Raw genomic sequence first — 19,462 nt, 5'->3', positions numbered from 1 at the left:
GAGTATCTAGTTTCCGTATTGTTGAGGATTTCCGAGTGGAACAGGATAGGGAGGCGGGTTAAAACATTGGCGATACTGTTGTGAGCTAGCTAACGTATTATCTTAGCAATGTCAAGTCTGTAGCTCTGTGCCTGTAGAAGTTGCAGATTGATGGATGGATGTCATTATATTATTTGTTGAAATTGGATGGTACTGGCTATTATAAGCACACATAAAGCTGGTCATATTGTTTTATATGTGAAAAAAGATTTATTTAGCTTATTGTGTAAAATAGGTGCACCAAATGAAAGGATGTGATTTAAAAAGTTGAAAATGCATTTATCTGGACTAAAAGTAGAACTCAAACACAGTGTTCTGCAAAACTTTGAATGCAACGTACTACAGTTTCTTTTGTGCTGCAGTTTTTTTTTTAAACTTACATCTACAATTTTCTTATCAGATGATATCCGAAGATATAGAATTAAGTATTTTAAGATTATGAAGGACAAATCCCCCTCAATTAATCATTTATTTGTCAATGTTCACAAAAATATTAACTAAAAAGAAGGTTTAATAAATAACACAAAACAACTTCTCTTTTCCAGAAACTTTATTTAGGACAGAGCCAAACTGACATTTTAATGACTTTGACTCTGAACATGCCCAAGCTGGTAAAGAATAGACAATAGACACTGATTGGAATGTGCTTAAGAACATGAAAACCTTTGTTTTATGTTTAACTGGTGCTTTTATGTCCCTTTTTAATATTCCTCTCCCTCCTCCTCTCCCTCACCCTCAATAGAGTCGACTCCAACCTCCTCATAATCCTTCTCCAGAGCTGCCATGTCCTCTCTGGCCTCAGAGAACTCTCCCTCCTCCATACCCTCACCCACATACCAGTGAACAAAGGCACGTTTAGCGTACATCAGATCAAACTTGTGGTCAAGCCGAGCCCAGGCCTCTGCAATAGCAGTGGTGTTGCTCAGCATGCACACAGCCCTCTGGACCTTGGCCAGGTCTCCACCAGGAACCACAGTGGGCGGCTGGTAGTTGATGCCAACCTTGAAACCAGTGGGGCACCAGTCCACAAACTGGATGGAGCGCTTGGTTTTGATGGTGGCAATTGCAGCATTCACATCTTTGGGCACCACATCACCACGATACAGCAGGCAGCAAGCCATGTATTTGCCGTGGCGAGGGTCGCATTTCACCATCTGATTGGCTGGTTCAAAGCAGGCGTTGGTGATTTCTGACACTGAGAGCTGCTCATGGTAAGCCTTCTCAGCAGAGATGACGGGGGCATAGGTGGCCAGAGGGAAGTGGATACGGGGATATGGCACCAAGTTGGTCTGGAACTCTGTCAGATCAACATTGAGGGCGCCATCGAAACGAAGGGAAGCAGTGATGGAGGACACGATCTGACTGATCAACCTGTTCAGGTTGGTGTAAGTGGGGCGCTCGATATCGAGGTTCCTACGGCAGATATCGTAGATGGCCTCGTTATCTACCATGAAGGCACAGTCAGAGTGCTCCAGGGTGGTGTGGGTGGTCAGGATGGAGTTGTAGGGCTCCACCACTGCAGTGGACACCTGGGGAGCTGGGTAGATGGAGAATTCCAGCTTGGACTTCTTGCCGTAGTCGACAGACAGACGCTCCATCAGCAGAGAGGTGAAACCAGAGCCGGTGCCACCGCCGAAGCTGTGGAAAACCAGGAAGCCCTGAAGGCCGGTGCACTGGTCAGACTGAGGGAAGAGAGAGAGAGAGAGAGAGAGAGAGACAGTGATTTGAGATACAGATATATCATTTAATTGAATATTTTGAATAAAAATCCAGATTTATTCCCTCCTAATATCAAGTTACCCACCAGCTTGCGGACCCTGTCCAGAACAATGTCAATGATCTCTTTGCCGATGGTGTAGTGTCCGCGGGCGTAGTTGTTTGCAGCATCCTCCTTGCCAGTGATCAGCTGCTCAGGGTGGAACAATTGGCGGTAGATACCAGTGCGCACCTCATCTAAGGAGACAGATCCAATCAGAAATGAATTGAGGGTTTGACTAAATTAAATCACAACACAACATTTTCTCTATGTTTATTGAGTGTTTACCGATGACAGTGGGCTCCAGATCCACAAAAACTGCTCTGGGGACGTGTTTTCCAGCTCCGGTCTCACTGAAGAAGGTGTTGAAGGAGTCGTCTCCTCCTCCGATGGCTTTGTCACTGGGCATCTGTCCATCTGGCTGGATCCCATGTTCAAGGCAGTAAAGCTCCCAGCAGGCATTGCCAATCTGGACACCAGCCTGACCGACGTGGATCGAGATACACTCACGCTGGGGTTGGGAGAAAGAAGATTTGGAATAAATAATAAATTATATGGATAAATTATATTGAATCTTGCAGGGTTGACTAAGGAAACCACAACCATTGCTGCTCATTAAAATGGAGGACTGTCTTTGACAGAACCTTTAAATGAATGCTACTGATCAGCACAAACTGCTTTGAATAATTCTTCCCTCATTGCATGAAAGGCTTTAATGTTACACTAGTCTATTATCTATGATATCATGTCTGACTGAGGTTCGGTCTATGATTTGTTTTACACATGCCCATCTATTTTCTGCTGCGCCATGAGACTGCCTAGGATTACTTCGGGTAGAGGATTATCTAGGTCACACACGATGCAGAGCATCAGTCACAGTCCCACTAACATTTATGTGTCATTTTTAATTGCTATTTATTTAATTCTAGAATATATAGAGATAATAGAGATAATAGGATATTAAAGATGGCTTCATTTTATGTGACACACCAAGACAACTAAAGGGATTTATCATTTCACATAAAATAATCTTCAGAAAAAGGACAGGGGAATTGATTACTTATATTTATATAAAAGCTGCACATGCTGGTACGTTTGTGTGAATCCAATGGTATCCAAGCAGATTTAGGCGAGTTATGTGGATTATGCGTTTGTCGTGCAGGAATGCATACGTGAAAACCTCAGGTTGTTATTTTTGTCGTATAGCAAAAAATATGGACTATGAAACGATTTATAGCCATCATGGGCTGCAGAACATGTCGAGACCACCTTTGTAGACGACCTATTTTCCTCCCCATCCATTTTAATGTGGGTTACACTACAATCGATAAACAACAAATCTGGAAATAAAACGTTAGACATTATATGTAAAATCTCTCTTACCATGATGGCTTGTCGCTATTATGCAATGTAATGAGACAAGTCTGAGGAGTGTTTGCGTCCGAGGTGCGCGGTGTCTGGAGCGGCTCTGCTGACGCACTGTGCCTCTGGAGGAGGACAGGTGAAGTGAAGTGAACCCTCAACCCCACCGTCTGCCGCAGCACCTGTCCCACCTCCACAACCAAACCGACCAAAGATGCTGTGTTTGAGGTACAACTTTGTCTTTGACCCCCAAATCCTCATTTGGAGGATATGTTGATGATTTGGCCCAGCGAGCTTAATGTCCAGTTCATACTAAATGTAAATGTTACATACTAGGATACATTTAACTACTGTCTACATTTTGCTGAACGTTTTAACATAATGCCATGATGTTGGCTTGCAAAGTAGTTAAACAATGTATGAAAGAAAATTAATGAAACATTAATGCAGTACTTTCACTGTCCTGCAACGTTTATTTTTAAACTGCAAAATAAATGTATCATGTTTTTGTTGTTTTATTGAATTGAATTGAATTTTTTTTTATGTTTCAGGTTATTGATGGGTTTTTATGCTGTGTAACTTTACACCAGTGATTTAGTGTAAATGCACAGTCAACTATTTTACATTGTACAGTTTACACAGTAATTCTGCAGCAGCATACTACTGCTAAATCACAGTAATCTGGACATAAACTGTGAAGTTACAGTCAAATACAGGAATTCTACAGCAGCATACTGATAAATCACAGTATTCTGGTAGACATTTATTGTGAAGTTACAGTTATATACATTTGTTCTAGCAACATACTGCTAAATCACAGTAATATACTGCTATCGTAACTTTGAAATCAAAGTAAACAGCTGTCATGTCACAATAATATACTATGAAAATGATACAATACCTTGGTGTGAAAGTAATGCAACTAGTAACCAGTAATTTACTGTTGATTTGAAGTCAAAGTATTTACAGTGAAACACAAGGCAATGAAATTGCCAAAAGTCTTAAAAATGTAAAAAAAATAACATGTTAAACAACATTGAGTATTTAAACTATGAATGTATAGTTTACTGGTAAAGTGTTGCTTAGCGTTATGGGGTCACTGCACATTTGTCCCGGCACTGTGAAGTAAAGTTCACTGTTCATCTAAGTAACATCTAAGCCTGCAGCAAGAAACAACTGAAGCGTAAATTGTTCTGTGGTGCCTTTACCAGATGGGGGAAGTGTGCACATGTCTGGGTATGAAGGGTCTGCAGAGAATTTTCTATTTCATTAATATTTCCACATCATCATTTTGCTAACTCTGACTTGATAACTCACAATTTTGACTTGCTATATTGTAGTTGTTACTTTGAAACTCAAAACTTTCACTTACTATATCATAATGCTGACTTAACATGAGTGTTGTTGTTTTCATTATGCTCAATTAGTCAAAAACAAAAGTCTAAATGTTGACATCTCTCATTATTATTCATCTCCTCAAATCAAAATAGATACACATATTTTAACACATGCTGCCCACTCCCACAGCTCCCTTACTGTTTAGCCTATTTATGGACTCGTGCTGCCTTCACGGTCACAACCATTTCGTTATTTTGACAACCACAAGCAGATGAACGAGCGACGTGAATAAGTAGCTAAACTCATCTCTCTCCTGAGGTGACGTCATGTGTGTGGCATGGATGTGACGATCAGAGATGGTTAATTCAACACAGCTGCGTCTGGTCATTTGATTACACGTTTAATACCCCTCGTGGTGTACTTTGGTCATTTCCTGTACGGCGTAAACAGAATGTTACGAGCTAGGCAACACTGAAGTATTCTGTTAGCACACAACTCACACAGCTTCATATTGCACGAGTGACTTTCTGCAACTATGTTTTCGTTTTGGAGAAACCTCAATGCAACTCGCGCTGTTAGTAACAGTGGACCTGCAGCGCACTTCTTCTGTTTACGGTCACGTCCAACTTTGTCTCTCCGCAGCCACAAACCAGGTCTGTGCGTAACCCCCATCAGGGAGGCCTCAGGGAAACGGTTCAATGTGCCGCCGAGCGCAGAGTTTGTGGCAAGGGTGTCGGGGATCCCCACCATGGCCAAGTTACCGTACCAGGAGACCGCAGAAGGGCTCGATGCGGCGTTTATCGGGGTCCCAATCGATATCGGGACCTCCAACAGACCTGGAGCAAGGTGTGTGTGTGTGTGTGTGTGTGTGTGTGTGTGTGTGTGTGTGTGTGTGTACTTGCAACATTTAGTTTATTAGAAAGTAAAAATAACAATATTTTGCATGAAGGTTATACAGCAAATTGCATTAATCAAATAATTGTCATTCAGAGCTCAGATGATGTTTTTAAAATCTCTCTAGCTCACACCAAGATGGATCCAAAAACTTTAAAAGCACTTCCACAAAATAAATAATGCCTGGGTTGGGAATGACCGTTGCATCTTGGGCCTTTTGATTTAGAGTCCCAAAGGTCAGCTGGGGCAGACTGTCAGACCCTGCTGCAGTAAAATTTGATGTTTTCCAAGGAGCTCTGGTGCTTGGAACACAACCACTTTCCTCCACAGGGACCACAAAATCAACCAAAAAAAATGAAAGTTGCTTTAAGTATATTTAGGTGCATCTTAATGGTCTACAAATAGAAAAGTGAAGTTCATTTAGTTGTGCTTTAGTATATTGTTAGTAGCACTTATGATCTTTAATTAGTATACTAAGTACATTTATAGTACATCAAAAATAGCACACTTTTTAGTACATTAATCATGGTGTATACTTATTATACTAATTATATTAGTCAACTTCATTGTATTTAAAAAAAACAACAACTGGGTTCAGGCTTCGTCACCTTGGTACAGACTTTGAAGACAGAATGACTGCACAGGACACTTTGTTGTTTTGTATTTTATATTTTTACAACATGCTGTTACCTTCCCAATTACATAATTGTTTATTGTATACTCTATTTTTGTATGTTTTAATAGTGTTTTGTGTTAATGTGTATTGCATGTATCTTTAATGGTCCACTGAGGTGGACATAACTCAAATCTATCTCATCAAATAACAGTGTGTAATGCTCCAGTTTGCTTCACAGCATTGATACTATAACCAGATCTTCCCTCCACTGCTGCAGGTTTGGTCCCAGGCAGATCCGAGTGGAATCTGCCTTGTTGAGATCTTACAACAGTGGCACCAGGGCAGCACCTTATGAGTCCCTCATGGTGGCTGATATTGGGGACGTCAATGTGAATGTGTATGACCTGAAGGACACCTGCAAACGCATCAGGGACGCCTACAGAAACATCGTGGCTACTGGCTGTATTCCTCTGACTATGGGTGAGATTGTCTAGAGGAACTAGAGAAACCAAGAGGAACAAGAAAAACATGTAATGTTTTTTTCACAGTAGAAACAGATAAATATTTTAAAGCAAGCTCTGCAACGTAGCCATTTAAATATCCTCATAAACTGTATAGTTAATTTTTGTTGTTTTGTGGTGTCTGCAGGTGGCGATCACACAATTGCATATCCAATCCTACAAGCTGTTGCTGAGAAGTAAGTAGGCTATGCTTCATTCAGTCAGGGGCTACACATGAGATATTTAATCAGATTACCATTACATTACCTGGACTGAAAGTTTGAACATGACGTTTCCTTGTTTTCATTGTGAACACAAATTTTAAAAGGCCTTTGTGTTTTAGGGCAGCAACTAATAATTATTTTCATTATCAATTAATTTGTTGTTTATCTTTTTGAATAATAGATTCATCTTTTAGTCAATGAAAAGAAAAATAATAGTGAAAGATGTCTTTCAGTATTATTATATTTTGTATAATATATATGTAGTTTGAAGTAATTCTTATAACTCCATTGCACCTTGATTTTGGTCAAATATTAATAATAATGACACATGCAATTTTCTGACCATGTATAAACCCACAATACCAACTTTGATGATGTTCAACTACTTTATAAACATAGGATTTTTTTTTTTAAATTTCCTGTAAAGTAAGGGTTTTGATCATGGCATACCCAAGACAACATCTTGGACAAAGCTAAAACCAAATACTAATTGGGAACTTTTGACATGAACTACCTTTGAACCATTTCATAGACTATGCTCTCCTTGCCTCACTCCGTCTGGTCTGTAATCATTTGTCAGGCATGGCCCAGTGGGTCTGGTCCATGTGGATGCTCATGCTGACACCAGTGATGTGGTTTTGGGGGAGAAGATTGGACATGGGACTCCATTCAGACGTTGTGTGGAAGAAGGGCTACTGGACTGCAAGAGAGTGGTCCAGATCGGCCTGCGTGGTACAGGATACTCTGCAGATTCATATGAATGGAGCCGGGCACAGGTACCTCTGCTAGAATACTGGAGGTCTTGCAGAAAACATAAGGGTAATGCTTTAGAGGAATGCAAGCCTTCTGGTTTAACTGCACAGACGAAGTAATAGAAAACAGTTCATCAATGCCATTATTTGTCATCACTGGTATGCTACATAATGCATGAAGCATCTTGTTGTCATGGTAAAAGAAAAAACAATCATAATATACAGGTTCTGTCTGGAGAGTAAGACTGATTGAAATAATATAGGGCTGCAACAAATGATTGTTCTGCTGATTGTTATATCAATTAATTAAGTCAATGAAATGTAAAAAAACAAACAAAAAAAAACACATCCCAGTTTGAAAGAGTCCAAGATAATGTCTTCAAATGTCTTGTTTTGACTGACCACGGTCCCAAACCCAAGATTTTACATTTACTAAAATATGACCGATAAAATCACATCTGGGAACAAGCAACTTTTTGTAATTTCTGCTTGAGAAGTGACTGAAATGATATATTGTTGATCAAAATAGATGTCGATTCAATTGCTTTTGATCACCTAATGGATAAATCGATTAAGCATGTACCTCTAGATTAATGTGCTGCATTAATATAGGAATATTTTTCTTAAAAATAGATATTTTTTAAGTTTTTACCACATGAGCATAGAAGTATGTTTATCTAATAATTAATGTCTATTTTACAAGAGGTTAAACATGTGCTGACATGCTCAGGATAAATAGCTGTTGTGTAATAATAATGTTTATCTAAGTTAAAAATTAACTGTTGAACAACAAACCCTGATTTGTCTTCTGTGCAGGGTTTCCGTGTGGTCCAAGTGGAAGAGTGTTGGTTCAAATCTCTTGCCCCTCTGATGGCTGAGGTCAGGACTCAGATGGGCAGCGGTCCAGTTTACCTCAGTTTCGACATCGATGCTCTCGACCCGGGCTTTGCCCCTGGAACAGGAACACCAGAGATAGCAGGGCTTACTCCCATACAGGTAACCATGGTGAAACAGACTTTAATCCCTGTGAACTATCTTTAATGATCAATTTACACCAACCTTCTCATATAACAAGTTCTGTAACTCACATTTACATATAGGAAGTTCTGTTTTTAACACAAGTGAATTTTCTTTCCCTTTTTATCTTCTTGGCTGTAAAACTGATATATTTTTGTGATCTTGGTTGGATTTAGGGAGTTGAGATTATTCGGGGCTGCCGTGGTTTAAACCTTGTTGGATGTGATCTTGTGGAGGTGTCTCCCCCCTACGACACCACAGGTACTCTTTTATTTTATCAATTTCTCATCAAATTGGTGTATTTTATTAGTATGACCCTTATTTATACTTTTTTTTTTTTTCTCAACAGGGAACACTGCACTGACTGGTGCCAACCTCCTTTTTGAAATGTTGTGCGTCCTCCCGAAAATTAAATACTGCTGATCAGTAAAGACATCACAGAATGAAACCGGTAGTTTATTAATAAAGAATAAACAGATACCAACGCCAAACTAGCAGGTAGTTCTGCTGAATGAATCTTTGTAATAATTGTATATTTTTTTTATTACAACCATCATGATGATAAATGCACTATTGACCACCAATAAAAGCTCTTTACTGCAGACATTGTGTACACCAACTTGTAAAAACATCATCTTCTCTTTTATCTTTCAAGAACATACTCTTTAAAAAAATACTCTCAGGTCCTATAGATGACATGATTATGTAATGTTCAACTCACAGTACCAACAACCTAATATTAATGATGGAACTTCTACAAACTGCCTGTGGGCCTCCTTTGCTACAGCATCGCAGAAAACTTTCACTTTACTGTTGATGACTTAAGTATAGATGGGGTGCCATCGGCAGGTGACTGGCTACCCATCTCTCATTTCCAAGACAGGATTTTCAAAAACACACACGCATCAACCATTTCAACTTGCATTAATGGCAAGTATGAATATTTCTGGATGATTTACAGAGTCTCCATCTTCTGCACCACCTCTTTCCAGACATGCCCAATGTGGATGAATGCAGCTGAAGTAAAAGTCATTGATCTTTATCAGGTATGGTCTCTTGAAGCTGTCAGGCAGCACGTTGTTGATGATATACTGGCTAAAGTTTAACGCGTGCTTGCTGTCAGCAGGGACCCTCTGGTACTTTCTGTAGAGAGGGAAGTTTAAGAAGGATTTGTAGTAAAAGTTAAAAAGCTGGCATGGCCATGTCTGCAGCAACCACTGCTGCAGGCTGGTTGTCATCAGCCTGTGCATAAAGGTAGCAAATGACACGTTTGTCCTTACTGAATAGGATCTAGTGTTTGATTGATGACATATCAATATAAACAGACATCTTCCATATTTAAAAAAAAAAAAAAATACAAACATGATGAACATGTCCTCAGCACTTATATTTTAGTTTTGGTCAGGATGCCTTGAGAAGCCTGCTAAAGAGGTTGCTGAGCCAATAAGGTACACAAATATACTGTATGTGATTTCACTAATGTAGCAAAAGCCACTCAAGTGAATGTGTTCAATCTTTATTTGTGTGGATGCAGTTGAATGTTCGTTGCCCTGCGTTTTTTTTTCTTTGTATGAACGAATGTGGCAAGCAAGGGGAGAGTCAGCGGCGCCAAGTAAACTGAATCCACGTGTTTTCATTCGTGGACCAATCACAGCAGACGGCGATGTAAACAAGGAAGTGGCTCGTTCTCGCGTGCACCATGCCGTGACAGGACACGATAATACTTCTACACGAACAAGATTACGTTTCATTTTCACAAACGAACATTTTAGGACAACGACTGACCGAAATGATAAGAGTTTAATATGTTCTGTTTGAAGGTAGACAATGCTCAGAGCCAAACATACTGCTGCGTGACACACCTGTTTCCATGGCAACCATCAGTATTATGGTATGTTCATGAGCATTAAGGTCATAGCTGTCTTTAGTGTTTTTAAGGTCTTAGCATACAGTCTATTGTTAGCTTACGTTAAATAAATTGTATATATTTGGCAAAAGAAACATGATGAAAATATCAAAGTATAATGTTTACATTTAATACTTTTTCTTTTTTTATAGTAAGTAGACTAATTAAAAATACCAGGTGACCATAAATCACCAAGTCTCTCTTTTTTTTTAATAAATGAACAATGGGACTTGTTGCTCATCATTGTGATCTTTGTTTTTTTTTTTTAAATATACTCTCCAATGTTGATAATACATTTAGTTTCTGTCCGTCCTCTACGGTGACCTAGTACTACTTGCAGTCCATGTGTACTTGGTATGCGTTTGATTCACATTTTGGTTCCAAGCAATGGATCCATGCTTTTGTCACAACACCTGAGATGGAGTTCATTAGACCAGAGCCTCAAGGCAGAACACAACTTGAGAGTAATCAGGTAAGCACCATTTATTTTTCATGCACTTATAAGAGACAGAAAGACAAGAGTTGATGTAGAAGCAAATTGACATATCTTTATTGCAGCACAATAATTCATAGTATCTTTTAATTCTGCTTTGTTTAATCTCAAATAATGTATTTGCTTTTCTGTTTATTATCCCGACTTTAGAATGGATAATGCTCTTTTTGGAGCATTGTCCTCATCATCAACAACAAGCTGGAGTGAGCAAGGACTCAACTTTATTGTGGAAGTCAAGACCAACATGAAAAAAAGTAAGAATAATTACTTCTGCTTCAGCAACTGAAACCACATCAAAAACTCTATAAGAGCCATTCACTTCAAGACAACCATAATGAATGCAATAAAGTGAGCCATTCGCAATAATAGCTGTTGCATCATATGTAGCGTCATCAACTCGGCTTGAGCTTGGAGACCACAAATTTATAACAAAAATATCTGCATTATTTACATGACATTACTGGGGATGTGTAGTTTATAAGACATTAGTATTCATGAAGCAGGGAAAATCAAACAAAATACAATGTTAATTTCATTGAGGGAAGAGTAGGATTTAGTGTTTTCCGGCTTAACACATGTTGGCAACTAAAAGTCAGGATATTGCTGTCTCATAAGGAACATTTGTTGTGGTATTAGTGTTTTACTTTGGGATCAAAGAGACCAACGTTTTAAGTTGAGGCACGATTTGGTCAAACTATCAATTTCAGCAATACAGGACAAGTAATGGTGGTTCTATTTTTACCTGATGCTTAAGTTGGTCCATTGTATCCACTGTATGGAGAAGTCATTTTATTCTTCAGTGTAATGCTCCTTCCAAATCCAGTAGAGGGCACTAATTGCTCAGGTTTACTGTATTTAGCTTGAGAGAGAGTCCACAAATCCCTAGCTGGAATCAGTACGGCGCTCCTAAGAGAGATCTTTTTAAATAGAGCCTGCAACAGTGATTAAACCACCGGGATATTTCCATGAGACATTAATTACCTTTCATTTAATAAGTAAAGCATTGAGTGGAGTAGAACTCATTCAGGAATGCCAGAAAGGACTTTGTCTTGAGGGCATTTATTGCCCAATTAAAAAAAGGATTAGCTCTACTTTTTTAAAACTACAGTGTTGATTTGGACCATTCTTTCGTTGTCTCTTGTTCTCTTGCTAGTCCTCCATGCCCGTCCCCCTTCTAAATCCCCTGAGAACCCTTTGATTTAATATAATTTTTTGTGTGCAGGGAGGCTGCAGTAATAAAGGGTATTGCATCAACTGGCGCATAATAAAATCTAAGAGCTCTCTCTCTCTCTCTCTCTCTCTCTCTCTGACCTTCAAGTCGAGATCCAGATGAGTTGTAAGACCTAATGTACTGCAGTCACTGCTCTGGTACTGTGGACGATGTGGACGAACAGCATGTCCCAAATCAGCCCATCGGAAAATAACTCAACTCAGCTGTGTTTATTTTGGTTAAGCCAAGTCATTCTGCTGCAAGTCACAGCTAAAGATAGAGATGGCTTGCTATGTAGCCTGTCTTCCTAATGCCTCTTTGACCATGTAACCATCACAGGCTACTAGTCTTGGAGTGGGAACCAATTTGGGCTCCTCATTGGCTAAGACACTGGACTGTATATTAGAGGAACTACCAATGATGTGTTCATGATGGCGAGCCTCTCTTATTATTAGCTGGGGCCCTATTGAATTGTTTGGCTTGGCTCTCAGTATTACTGCTTGCAGCACTGTCGAGAAAGCTCATCACTCATTGAATCCAGGAATTGAATCCAGGAAAGTCGCTTGTTTATGAAATGCTATTAACATTGAACGTTTCGCTTGTCCAAATTGACCAACATGGACAAAGCACTCCCTTTGGTCCTGAGCAATAAACCCACCATGTTTTTGATCGAATTAATGCTTTTTGAGATATATGAAGGACACACACACACACACACACACACACACACACACACACACACACACACACACACACACACACACACACACACACACACACACACACACACACACACATACAGACACACAAAGATGTCTTGGTTTATGGTTAGATTGTGGCTGTGCATTTATTGAAACAATCATGTCTTTCTGTGAAATTAATAATTGGCTACTTTTCGAGATTAACTTTTAGGAGCAGGTGTCATCCTAAATATGTACCAGCTGGGAAAAGTTGGTTCAGGTTATTTTTTTCAATTTATTTAAGAGTTTATAAGAGTAAATAATCAACAAAATCTTCATTTTGTGCTTACTGAGTGATTTAAAAGAAAAATCCTTCGCTAATGTGTTTAAATTGCTGCACTGCTCTATTTACCAAAATGGGATTTAGTTGAGTTAATGGTGAAAGGAGGGTGGATGCAAGGTCAGATATGACCCATAAATGAGTTAAATAAAAGGAAGAGGGGGAAAATAGTTATGTGTGTCTTCTTCCAATACATCTCAAAAAGTATCACAGTCCAAGGGCGTTGACCCGGGCTGAGAGCGGAAACATTTTATATTCTTTGGCTGATCTGCTGCTCATTTTATCACAGCTGTATCGTACAGCTGCAGCTCCAGTTGACAAGTTGCAGTGCAGACACTCTAATGCAACACACAGGGTTGGTCAGTGTTATTCTTCTGACATCTTCACCATCATACCTCATGGCTGGATCTAATAATGTCAGATCACATTTGGCTTGAGCTTGCAGACCCCTCCTAAACTTAACAATATGAAGGATTTTCCCAGATGGATCAAGTTGTCTGTCGGTAGAGACATAAAGCTGTTTGATAAGCTTGACTTTTAAATCTTGGTTGCTTGCTTCTATAGTTCACTCTGCTCTCTACATCAGCATAAATTCCAGATCATCAGCTGTGTTATCGCTTAAGCCTATCTGAAAGCAAGATAAAAAAAATGGTCAGAAACCTTTGAAGTAATTATGTTGTTTTCCCCATTATTAAAGAATCTCTGGGCAATATATACTGCTATTTTAATAATAATAACCTCCAAACACCTACAAATAGTGTTTGTGAGTCACAGAGGACTGGGCCTGGAGTCAAGGATGCAGAAGTATCCTTGACATTTCTTTTGAATGGTACATTGGTTTTGGGACCTATAATGATGGGTCGAGACAGTTTTGACTTTACATGTGTGACACAACTTTTCCAGTGCATTTCTGCTGACAGGAGGCAAGGGAGGAGTCCCTAAATCAACCCACAGCGGTCAGTGAGATGCTTCGAGTATGCATTCACAGTCAAAGACCAGAAAGTATCTCTCTCGTGTGTCCAAGAAGAGTCTAGAAAGCACAGGAACAAATTTAGCTCTAAGGTCTCCTGTTTGATTTGTGATTCATCTGAGATGAAGCATGTTGTTTCTATATGTCGGTATTAAATATTTTATCAACGAAGAAGCTCAAAATTGAAGTATTAAATATTGCGTATGGCTTCTCCTCTAAATGTTTTGGCCAAGACTGAAACAAGCCGTCCTCATTTAACCCTCATGTTACAGTTTCCCTTCACCTTGCTAATAACATTTACTTTTTTATTATTTTTACTTTTAATTAGACCGCTATCACAGAGTGGGAAGCTGAATTTAAAGGTCCCCTCTATTCAAAAATATGTTTGCTTATTGTTACTTTTTCGGATCTCACTGTCCAGATGTTAGGCTGTTTTCACCTTCATCTCCAAAATGGGCAGCTTTTCTCTGTGCTCATCTTAAGTTTCAGTTTTAAAACGTTTGTGACATAATTAGTGTTGATGGCAATCCTGGTACAAAGGCATCCCAAACAACCGTGCTGTGAAAACTTTCAGTGCACATCATAGACTGTATATAAGTGGAGGCAGTCACCACGGCGTCACCCATGGGTTTGTGGAATCGGTTTCGAGGCCTCGAGTTCAGCATTTTTGCCGTCTGGTTTACGGCCTTCGCCGTCTGGGCTTTTTGCAACCAGAAGTGACACGAGAAGGTGGAGCTAAGTGCGACCGGATGCAGAATAAGCCATTTTTAAGCGACCAAAATGTTACAATTAACTTTCATGAAGTAAAAACACACTGTGAAAGTGTGAAGGTTCTAAGACGAAAACACAGACATCTACCAGACGGGTTGATGCTGTGGTGGCGACATGTCAATCACAAGATCGCCACGCTCTAAAGCATACTCTGCTCTATTGTTTGTTTTACTCTGATTGGGACCATACATTGATAAATGAATAGTGTTTTTCTTTTCTCAACAAAACTTCTATACAATCAGACTTCTTTTTGCAACCAGAGGAGTCGTCCCCTGATGGCCAGTAGAAAGAATGCAGGTTTAAGGCACTTCTACATTGGCTTCACTTTTCAGAACTGGAGGTTGCCGCCTTTCTGTAAAGCAGAAACTTTACATTGAAACAAAACATAATTGCATTTTCATAGATTCTTGATTTCTCAATGAGGCAGAAGGAGTAGCTGTAATTTTAAGAATTATTATTCTATGAAAAAAACATCAGGCACTAATTATAATTCAAAGCATAGTACTTTTATATATATCCTAAAACAAGTGTTGAAGTAACTTCATCTTTATAACATGGCTTTTGAAATCTAATTAGATTGTAAAAATATAATCTCACAAATGGTACATTCATAACATACCAATCGACCTGATAAGCCCACTCTGTTTATCTCCCTTTTAGCCTATTTTGGTGCACATATGAGAACAGCTCCTCGCCAATTCCATTCAGGGTTCAGCTTTTAATTGGCAACAGCTGTCTCTGAGTGTTACAATATGCTCTTTACACCAGTGACATTAATGGACACAAATATACAGTCCCCCTCACAGCTCCTGACTTCAGTCCTTAAAATTACTTTACCCCGTATTTCTGTCTGTGGCTTATATTTAGGACATGTCTCTGATGGGACAGCAACAAAGGAGAGCTAATTTTGGTCTATTTTTTTTACTTGAAGCTTGAGTCCGTACTTTATATCCACCACATGGAGAAGTCTTCAGTGTAAGGATCCTTCTGACACCACTAGAGGGCACTTAATGCTCAATTTTACTCTTAAAAGCCAATGAGAGCTCTTTTAATGAAGTCTGCAACAGCTGTTTTATTTTCTACAAAAATGATAAATCTCAGTCTTTTAATGACCATAAACTTTCCATAAACACATTAATTTACCATTTTCTTATGAAGAAAAACGTTGAGCGGAGTGGAACTACGTTTCAGGAATGCCAGGAAGGACTTTGAAAAATACGTGTCTTGAGGGCATGAAAAGTCCACTACTGCAGTAGAGCAGGTTTATTGCCCTATTGTAGAAAGAATAAAAAGGATTAGTCTATTTTTTGGGTTTAAGTAACTTTTTCACATATTAAAAGATATTTTGTGCCACCTACATATCCTTGTGTCATACATACAATAAAAAAATAATCTTGTAATGCTTTACAAATGTTTATAATAAAAGTCCCTGCTGCAAATGTTATTATAGGACTATTATATTATATACTAATATTATACAGGACACAACAGAGAATGGGGGTCATACTTTTATCCCATGCCACGTATTTAAACGAGAACATAACATGGTCATAAAAGCAGTGATGGAATGTAATTAAGTACATTTTAGATAAGTATATTTCGAGTACATTTCACAGTCACTTTGTCATACTCACTGATTACTTAAATTATAGTTTTAAAGTTTATAACAGATGCAATAAACGGCCTACAATATTTAAAGTAGTACAGTATCTCCACCAGATACAACTCTAAAAGTATATATATAATGCATATATAATACATGCATATATATATATATATATATATATATATATATATATATATATATATATATGCATGTCAGGCATAACAATAACTACTTTATTTTGCATACAATAATTACATTTTGCTGATACTGAATACTTGTAATGGAGTATTTTTACTCTATTAACTTTAATACTTAAAGTACATATTATTAACAATACCTACTTTTACTTGTGTAAGATGTTTTACTTGTAACAGAATAGCTATTATTAAAGATATCCATCACCACTGTTATAAACTCAAATTCTAGTGCATATAGGGAGACTTTATGTATGCATATGATATAATATGTGTACCACCACGGCATTCTTCTCAGGATCGGACACATGTGAGCGGTGGACGGTCATGTGAAGAGCCAGCATGGGTCTACTCTACTAGGTGGCGTCTCCCCACACCGGGATTAGCTATCTTCTCTTTCAGCACTCCCCGAATTCCATTCCGCCTCTTACTTTTCCAGCAGCTCTCTCTCTCTCTCTCTCTCTCTCTCTCTCTCTCTCTCTCCCCCTCTCTTTTTACCAGCATAGGACTTCCGAGCGACTTTGCAAGACTGCATTTAGCCACACTACAAGTCCCAAGTTTCGGAGTGCAGTTTTCTGGAGCTTCTCCGCGTCGATATTTGACAGCAAAATAGCAACAACAACAACAAAAAAAAACCTAAATAACCACCGCGATCCAGGATCTGTGTTACCTGTTGATGAAGTCCCGCCGGGTGCGGGGCGCACAGGAGCAGTCGCGGTTCTTCACGCAGAGCAGGAGAGGGGGAAAGGTGCGGGCGACACACCGCTCCAGCGGCCAGGAGGAGTGAGGGACCACGGTGGTGTTTTTTTTTTCTTCTTTTTCCCCCAGCATTTGCAGCCTGTGCTGGGTTGGTGGAAAATGGGCACTCGGACCACTTCGATCCGTGGACTTATCCTGTGTTTGATACTCACATGCCAGCTGGTTACTGTAAGTGAGCCACACACTTTTCTCTTTACTTTTCACTTTTGAAACTTGTATGTTTCATTCAATCCTCAGAATCGACTTATGAAAGCATTGATTCCCCACGAGGTCAAGTCAAAGTTATAAAAATCTGTGCTTTTATGTCCTATTAAAGGCACACACACAAAAAAAAAAAAAAAAAAAAGTAACAGGCATGTGTTGATGTTACTATTTATGTTCTGTAAATAGGGTGGTCTGCTGGTGCAGGGCTGCTCATATGCAAGTGGGCTGTGTAACAGATTCCAGTCAACACCACACACTCATATCAGCATGTACAGTAAAGATGCTTTTAAAAATAATATGACAAACTAGAACCTGCTGTTGAGTAAAGCTGGGCTAAGTTCGTCCATAGAAACAAGCTATTCATAGTCCCCCCCCCCCCCCAACTCCTAAACTTTATCAGACTTAGTCAGGCTGCACTTTGCATTGCTTTCACTGCATGTTTAATATCACATAAAGAGTTGGCTCTATATTGTGAGCAAACATATATAATAATGTGCATTTATCACTTGTAAGCCTTGTTAGTCTTTTGTTTCAATCGACTTATTTTCTTTGTCTTACTTATTCATTAATCAGTCCTAAAAATCATTAAGAAAATAATTTGGCGTGAAAAAATTAGGATGTGAAAAAAAATAAAAAATGAATCCAATTCTCAGGTGTCGTTCTCCTCCATCCAAGATCTACTGCAGTTTGGAGAATGCACCATATTGGGAGTTCCCTACCAAGTATCCTCTGGTTTTATTCATCCAACTTTCACTATTATGCGGTAGCCTATACTGCCACACATAAATATTTACATTATTGATTATCTTTTTAAAAAAGCACATGTTTTTTGGCCCCAATATTCCTTCTTAAATGTTCTCATTTTCTCAGACCAATGGTCCAAAACCCAAATATATATATGCATTAGAGAAAAGCAGCAAATCCTCACTTCTGAGAGCCTGGAACCAGAACGTTTTGCATTTTTGCTTGATAAATGACTTGAATCCGTTATCAATATGTCAGTCTGAAATAAGATGTTTTGCTCTGTTATATCTGTGGTATGAATCATATAGAGGAAGACTACTGCTTTGCTGCTGAGAATAGACACCCCCACCACCCTCTAGAAATCCCGTCTGGTCTCCCACATTTATGCCCTCCAATAAACAGAGCTGTCATGGTTGAGATATCTGTGACTCCTCTGTGTTGATTTGATCTGAAGGAAAGCCTCTTTGAATGATTGGACATAGTTGCGGTGGCCAGCCAACTTTCACCTGCTGGATATAGAGTATAGGAGCAGTAATATCCCAGGCGTTTTGAAAAGCTAAAGTGTCCATGACTTCAAGGTATATTTAACATCCAGCGGTGACATGAAATCGAGCGCCGAGCCTTTCCCGTGAATGGACATGATCCATCACTTTGTGAGCTGAGTGACGCGGAGGGTACATCACCTGCATCGTCAAAGGCAACACACGTTATGTATCTTTTAATACCATCGATCCACAGTAGCCATCCGGTCCCCAAGAGGGCCATCATCATCTGTCATATCCTGACACTGGAAGGTAATAGGAGATGGCCTTTAAGCTTTTACCACAGCCTTGATTGACTACTAGGCCAACAATACCATCATAATTGAATTATCTGGAACCACAGGCATCTGTTTCTTGCATTATGACTTTGAACTACAGCAGGCGGACTACCTCTTGATTCAATTAGGCACCCATACTGGTGTTACTACGGGGCCCTCGTTTCTCCACACTGGAATGTCAGGGTCATTCGCATCAACTCAAACAATCAAAGTCAATAAAAACTCTCTACGGGTACGAGCTAACAGATGAGTGCCCGTATCTTGCTG

General features: G+C 39.2%; 3 protein-coding genes across 10 annotated transcripts in view; 2 read left to right on the top strand and 1 right to left on the bottom strand.

Moving 5' to 3' along the window:
• Window positions 1–740: 740 nt before the first annotated feature.
• LOC129099723 (tubulin alpha chain-like) lies at window positions 741–2,264 on the bottom strand. Its single transcript, XM_054609070.1, has 3 exons — window positions 2,084–2,264; window positions 1,844–1,992; window positions 741–1,721 (listed from the first exon to the last, which is right to left on the bottom strand). Exons 1-3 carry the CDS (start codon window positions 2,202–2,204, stop codon window positions 741–743), a joined length of 1,251 nt encoding a protein of 416 aa, XP_054465045.1. The 5' UTR covers window positions 2,205–2,264.
• Window positions 2,265–4,844: 2,580 nt separating this feature from the next.
• agmat (agmatine ureohydrolase (agmatinase)) lies at window positions 4,845–9,100 on the top strand. Its single transcript, XM_054609704.1, has 7 exons — window positions 4,845–5,341; window positions 6,283–6,485; window positions 6,654–6,702; window positions 7,310–7,505; window positions 8,298–8,477; window positions 8,675–8,759; window positions 8,848–9,100. The coding sequence occupies exons 1-7, from the start codon at window positions 5,031–5,033 to the stop codon at window positions 8,919–8,921; spliced, it is 1,098 nt and encodes a 365-aa protein (XP_054465679.1). The 5' UTR covers window positions 4,845–5,030; the 3' UTR covers window positions 8,922–9,100.
• Window positions 9,101–17,221: 8,121 nt separating this feature from the next.
• The window catches only part of hspg2 (heparan sulfate proteoglycan 2), an 88,340-nt gene continuing 86,099 nt past the window's right edge, over window positions 17,222–19,462 (top strand). For all 8 annotated transcript variants that reach the window (XM_054608474.1, XM_054608468.1, XM_054608473.1 and 5 more), the window contains exon 1: window positions 17,222–17,595. In XM_054608474.1, the coding sequence (XP_054464449.1) occupies window positions 17,527–17,595 (69 nt within the window). In that variant the 5' untranslated portion in view covers window positions 17,222–17,526. The remainder of the gene's footprint in view (window positions 17,596–19,462) is intronic.

Source organism: Anoplopoma fimbria, chromosome 12 (assembly GCF_027596085.1).
Source record: "Anoplopoma fimbria isolate UVic2021 breed Golden Eagle Sablefish chromosome 12, Afim_UVic_2022, whole genome shotgun sequence".
NCBI classification, from domain to species: Eukaryota; Metazoa; Chordata; class Actinopteri; order Perciformes; family Anoplopomatidae; genus Anoplopoma; species Anoplopoma fimbria.
This window is presented reverse-complemented; position numbering and strand designations above follow the sequence as displayed.